The sequence below is a fragment of the Anomaloglossus baeobatrachus genome, chromosome 5 (genome assembly GCF_048569485.1).
Source record: "Anomaloglossus baeobatrachus isolate aAnoBae1 chromosome 5, aAnoBae1.hap1, whole genome shotgun sequence".
Taxonomy (NCBI): Eukaryota; Metazoa; Chordata; class Amphibia; order Anura; family Aromobatidae; genus Anomaloglossus; species Anomaloglossus baeobatrachus.
In genome coordinates this window covers 349536980-349543912 of record NC_134357.1, presented here as the reverse complement: position 1 = coordinate 349543912, position 6933 = coordinate 349536980, and the positions used below count along the sequence as shown (strand labels likewise).

General features: G+C 41.6%; 1 protein-coding gene across 2 annotated transcripts in view; it reads right to left on the bottom strand.

Annotated features, from left to right (window-relative positions):
• Positions 1-5084: 5084 nt before the first annotated feature.
• The window catches only part of CPNE1 (copine 1), a 121366-nt gene continuing 119517 nt past the window's right edge, over positions 5085-6933 (bottom strand). For both annotated transcript variants that reach the window (XM_075349904.1, XM_075349903.1), the window contains exon 16: positions 5085-6720. In XM_075349904.1, the coding sequence (XP_075206019.1) occupies positions 6604-6720 (117 nt within the window). In that variant the 3' untranslated portion in view covers positions 5085-6603. The remainder of the gene's footprint in view (positions 6721-6933) is intronic.

Here is a 6933-nt window from a genome sequence, read left to right as displayed (position 1 = left end):
ATGTGCGTCACTAACGGCGTGACCCCGATGATAAAACATTAACGATATCGTAGCGTGTAAAGCCCCCTTTAGGCTGGGGAGGGTCCAAGAACCGCGGACCTCCCTAGTCTGAGAATACCAGACCACAGCTGTCAGCTTTACCTTGGCTGGTGATCCAATTTGGGGGGGACCCCACATTTTTTCTTTTAAATTATTTAAAATAACAGCGTGGGGTGCCCTCTGTTTTAGATTACCAGCCAAGGTGAAGCTGCCAGCTGTGGTCTGCAGTCGTCTGCTTTACCTGAGCTAACTACAAAAATAAAGGGGACCCCATGTCTTTTTTTTTTTTTTTTTTTTAAATAATTTTTTTTTTGCTAAATACAAGGCTAGGCACCCTTTAGTGCCACATGAAAGGCACTAAAGGTTGAGATTACAAAATGCTGGGGAGTGGCACATTATATAAGTCTTTCTCATCTATTATATATCTCTCTAGCTATCCCGCTATCTATCCATTTCATTCCTCTATCATTCTCTATGTCTCTCTATCTATATCTATGTAGCTGCTTCCGTGTTTTGCGGTCCACAAAAAAAAAAAAACGGAAGGCACACGGATGCCACGCGGTCCGTATACGGAACAGAAGTCACAAGGATGCCACATGGATGCATCCATGAAAAACAGGATAGTTTTTTGCTGACCGCAAAAATGGGACGGTCATGTGAACGTAGCCTCAAACTGATGATTACACGACGTGAACTTAGCCATTAGCCGGTTTAGTATTGTTTATATAGGCTGCGTGATATTTGTGCACAATAAAGCTCTGGTATGGCACTCATGTATATCACTGTATGATAAGAGATATATGGAGAGGAGTGCGAACACTAGGTACTACACTCACCAACATAAGCGCTAAATAAAAAAAAAAATTAAAAAAAAACATCTCCAGGAACATTGCAGCATTTCCTTTTTAATCACTATGGATAGTTACCGTATACACAGGATCCTGCTTTATGATTACTTTTATACACCTAGTATTTACTTACCCGACTCTGGTTTGTGCGCTTGTAATGTGGATAAGCAGTGCCATCTAGCATCAAGATGGTAAATAACGCACTTAAGGTCCAGTCACACTAAACAACTTACCAGCGATCCCAACAACGATAGGGATCGCTGGTAAGTTGATAGGAGGTTGCTGGTGAGATGTCACACTGCGACGCTCCAGCGATCCCACCAGCAACCTGACCTGGCAGGGATAGCTGGAGCGTCGCTACACGAGTTGCTGGTGAGCTCACCAGCAACCAGTAACCAGACCTCAGGGCCGCGTGGAAGATGCTGCGCTTGGTAACTAAGGTAAATATTGGGTAACCAACCCGATATTTACCTTGGTTACCAGCGCACGCAGCTACACGTGCAGAGAGCAGGGAGCAGCGCACACTGAGCGCTGGCTCTCTGCTCTCCTAGTTACAGCACACATCGGGTTAATTACCCGATGTGTGCTGCAGCTAAATGTGCACAGAGCAGGGAGCAGCGCACACCGGGTGCAGCTGCACAGGGTACATATATAGGGTATAGAGTACAGGGTGCAGCTGCACAGAGCAGGGAGCAGCGCACACCACTTAGCGCTGGCTCCTTGCTCTCCTAGCTACAGCACACATCGGGTTAATTACCCGATGTGTGCTGCAGCTAAATGTGCACAGAGCAGGGAGCAGCGCACAATGCTTAGCGCTGGCTCCCTGCTCTCCTAGCTACAGTACACATCAGGTTAATTAACCCGATGTGTCCTGCAGCTACATGTGCACAGAGCAGGAGCCGGCACTGACAGTGAGAGCGGCGGAGGCTGGTAACAAAGGTAAATATCGGGTAACCAAGGACAGGGCTTCTTGGTTACCCGATGTTTACTATGGTTACCAGCCTCCGCAGAAGCCGGCTCCTGCTGCCTGCACATTTAGTTGTTGCTGTCTCGCTGTCACACACAGCGATCTGTGCTTCACAGCGGGACAGCAACAACTAAAAAATGGCCCAGGACATTCAGCAACAACCAACGACCTCACAGCAGGGGCCAGGTTGTTGCTGGATGTCACACACAGCGACATCACTAGCAACATTGCTGCTACGTCACAAAAGTTGTTAGTTAGCAGCGATGTTGCTAGCGATGTTGCTTAGTGTGACGGGGCCTTTAGATGTGGATGCCTTCCCTATATAATGAGCATACTGCCTACAGATCATCCTACATCTTTATTATCATGTTATCTTATTTACTGAACACCCCTGGTTCCTAATGCTGAAGCACTGGGGGGCTTCTGTAATCTTTTGCACCTGCTACATTATTATTATAGTACTAACACATCAAAACATTACTAACATATTTTGTAGCAGATTCACCCCTCAGCTGATATATCTTCGTAGGGTCCGGATGATTTCACTGCCATGTCCAACAGCCATAATGTTCATTCCCAACAGCATAGCTGTATGGGGTCTTGTTTTTTGTATAAAAATTGTCATTTTAATGACACCAATCATTTTCCCATACTATGTACTGAGAAACGAGAAAAAAAAATCCAAATATTGCAATTTTGCCATTTCAAAACAAATTTGCATTAAATTTTCATTTTTTTTTTTATTTAAAAAAAAGTTAAATGGTTTTTCTTTGCATACCGAACAATTTTCCTGGCCGTTGTAGCTGAAATTTTTTGTTGTGCTACCTGATGGCGGTTTGGTTTTTACAGAGCCCATAATTTTCCATTTGGTAATCACAGTTTGAACACTTCTGAGTGGCATTATCAATTACTTGGAAATTTTTGTATCACTTTCCTGTTTTATACAGTTCAACTATCATTTCCCATAGATCCATTGACAATTCTTTTGCTTTCACCATGACTCACAATCCAGACACGTCTATGGCTTGATGAAAGATGCAATAGTCTGCCTGGATCCCAGGAACTCACTCAGCTTTTATGCACACACACTGATTACAAGCAAACAGGTCACAGGTGAGGATATTACCTTTATAAAGTGGGCTTTACACGCTACGATATAGCAAACGATGTCGTCGGGGTCATGACGTTAGGGACGCCTATCCGGCCTCGTTTGACATATCGTAGCGTGTAACACAAATGAGCGACTGAACAAGCAAAAATACTCACCTTATCGTTGCTCATTGACACGTCGCTCAATTAAAAAAAGAAAAACAAAAAAAAAAAACGAACGTCCTTCTGTGCTCGGTTGTTCATCGTTCCCGAGGCAGTACACATCGTTCCGTGTGACACCACAGGAACGATGAACTGCAGCTTACCTGCGTCCGCCGGCAATGCGGATGGGGGGAGGTGGGCGGGATGTTACGTCCCGCTCATGTCCGCCCCTCCGCTTCTATTGGCCAGCCGCTGTGTGATGTCGCTGTGACGCCGAACGTCCCTCCCCCTTCAGTAAGTGGATATTCGCCGCCCACAGCGAGGTAGTTCGGGAGGCAAATACGTGTGACGGGGGTTACTGACTTTGTGCGCCACGGGCAACCAATTGCCCGTGCCGCACAAAAGATGGGGGCGGATGCGATCGCACGACATATCAACAAGTGTAAAACAGCCTTTAGCCATTCAAACCCATTTGTGTCAACTCCTGTGTATGTTATCAGGCCAAAATAATCAGGGTATGTGAACTTTTGATCAGGGTCATTTGGATGTTTTTGGTTGTCATTATGATTTAAAAAGGAGAAAACACAGTTTGACGATAAATTGCTTCACCCAACCACTAACCACGATTGGAAAAAAAAATATTTAGTATTATTATTCATATTCTCTCTAACTTTTGAGCATAACTGTACATAGGATTTGACAGATAATTAAGGAAATTAGCCCCAGGTGCAAGATTAACACCAATAATTAGTATCTGAAAGTATTCTCTAATTTTGATCATTTATCTCAATTAAATTTTAAGTACTGTATGTGCTTTGGAATAAATTAAATTTATGAAATAAGCTTAAAATACTGCTAGTTTACTCATGTTAGGATATCAGCACATAGGACTACACAATGACCTGAACGTTTAGGAAATTGTATGTTCTCTAAATTTTGATCTCCAGTTTATAGCTGACCTTCAGAAGAGGACCAACATGGTGATGACCTTCATCAGGCTCCAGCTGTCATATCGTGTCACAGGGTGCTTATGGAAGCTAGTAAGCACGAGCAATGGAGCACATTCCATTTAAATGTTGCTGTTAAAATTGAGCTCATCTCTGGCCATGGTTGTTGGAGACAGATGCCGGCTATTAAATATAACACCAGTATCTGCCACATGTGGAAGGAACTCATCTCTTGAACCCTCTCCGCATACGATCAACCCAATCATCACATTCTTGATGTTGCGTTAAGGAGTTAAACAAAACTTCAGACACAAACCATTTATAAGCAAGTTATAGCTTGTATTTTGTGGAGCTTGTACAGTTCCATGTATGACTTAGTTTGTTTTTGCTGATGTCTTTAGCACCAAATTCATTTAAATGATGAACATGGGTGATTAATTTTGCCTACAGTAAAAAATGGTCTTAAATGCAATAATGAATCGGGAGTTGGGACCCATGTGTTTATAATAAAATCACCAAAGATCAGAGGTAGGCACCAATATCTAGTCATGAAATAAAAGGATTGCATTAATTGATAGATTAGTACACACTTGTGCAAATAATCAAATTGCTTTCTTCAATGTATCTATGTTTAAAGGGATTCTACCAGGAGATTTTTGCTATGTAACGAGACAGCAGCATGATGTACGAGTGGAGACCCTGATTCCAAAGAAGTATCACTTAGCTTCTTTTTGGGTGCAGCAGTTATGACAAGCAAAAGGTTTCTCTGCTGCAGATTTAGCAGAGCTTGGTATGATGAGCGGTGGAGCGTGGTTGGCCCAGCAAGCACTGGACATTAGTCAGATAGTGAATCTCCTGTGTTGATCAAACAATGAATTTATTGAAACAGTAACAGTAAGTGACATCCCAGGAATCAGGGCCTCTTTGCCTACATCATACTGCTCTCAGGGCACATAGCAAAAACCTGCTGACAGATTCCCTTTAACTCATTCTTGTGACATGGTTTAAAAACATAAAAACACAGACCGTTGATATTATTTATATATTTTATTTAGCATTTCTATGAAAAAATAGAAAAACAAACAAATTGGATACTACAAAACAAAAATCCTTGATTATTCTAGCAGTCTACATTGTAGGTCTAGTGCCTCATCAGAGTATAAAGTGAACTTGCATAATACAGTTGCTAAGTACTGCTGCATGTTACAATAATGGATATATGAACAAATTGAAATTGGCAATAACTATGTGGATATATTTCTAATAACTACAAGGAATAGTAAGTATGATTATTATAATATTTAATTTTCTTCTAAAGGTTAATCGCAAAAAAGGCACAAAGCATTTCCAAGAAGTGAGCGTGCAGGAAATATTAGCCACATAACCTTGGAGCGCAAGAAAAAGGCACATATTACAAGCCAATGCATCGCAAATTAAGGCATATAGAAAGTATAATCTGACTCTCTAGGGGCGCACAGGCTTAAGAGAAAGGCACAAGCTACCCTCATTGGGATATTCAGGTGTGAAACATTTTAGATGTAATATTTACTTTGCTCAGATCAATACATTTTGATTTATCAATATTCCATTTGCAAGATTTCTTTGCACCTCCTATATTAAAGTGGTAAATGAGGGGCTTTTGTGAGCACCATGTCTCCGAGGGACGATCATAGCTCAGACGTCGTTTTGAAGCCATTTTTCAGACATTTAACCCAACCTGAAGGATATAGTTTGGTTTCAGTAGATACATCTTGCAAATAAATGTCATAAACAGCAATTGATCAGGCACATTTTAGGAATTTACAATAGACTGGTATCTAGAAAGATGAATGGCTATCACAAAATCTAAGAATGTATGTATTGAACTATGCAAATTGGGTTCTTTGTCCATTAACTTGGTGTAATAGATTATTGGAATGCTTCCCCTCTTATGTCAAATTGTGAATGCATACTCTCATCTACTCCTCTCCCACCACAAACGACACCTCCTGGATCATATTGGAAGATAACTGCAATAGATGAGGTTTTTGGTCTTCTGCAGCCGTGGAATGTCGACACGTCTGACCTCTATTATATATAGTGGCTGGAGCACTAAATGCAATTACTAAAACTGCTCTCACAGCCGGTGATGGACGATATCCCTCAATAGTTGGGTCACATTTATAATGGACCAGATTTGTTATATGTAATCTATTGTGTAGAATAGAAATTATGAGAAAAGATAATCTGTTCAGAATATAAAGGATCATTGTAGCCATTACTCGATACAAACCACAAATAAGCCTCAACTTACTCTGCATTGAAATAAACCCCGAACAAGCTTAAAATGGTACCCAATACCAAAAGAAAGCTAAAGAGGCAGCACCCCGCAGCTTCAGCGGAACTAGGAAAGTGAGCGAAGTGAAGATTGGCCTGCCTTTACAGAATGAGCATGAAAAATAACAGATAATACCCTAAAACAGTCTTAATACAGATGATGAATGTAATAAAATTCTGTATGGTAACGTCTCCTGGTTGTAGCAGCACATTATATATGGGGTCATCCATATTTCTATGCAGTTTTCTGCTGTGGAGGATTCACTGGGGGCATTCCCAAAAACTTGAAATAAGAGACCAGTTGTTTAGGGATCTCGGCAAGAACGGCCTGAGTCAGTGCTTCACGTGGAGCCTGGAAAGCAAAAGGAAAAAAAAGTGACAGGTTAGTATGAACATATGAATGCTCACAGCACTGACCTATATACTATAGACCCATATCCAAGATTGGTCTAACCGCGTCCAAGTGTGTCATTCCTAGAATCAGTGCTCCGATATACAGCATCTGACAGAACATGGAACCCGAAAGGAACTCTAGCATAAACCGGAGATATCCAAAAGGTACAGC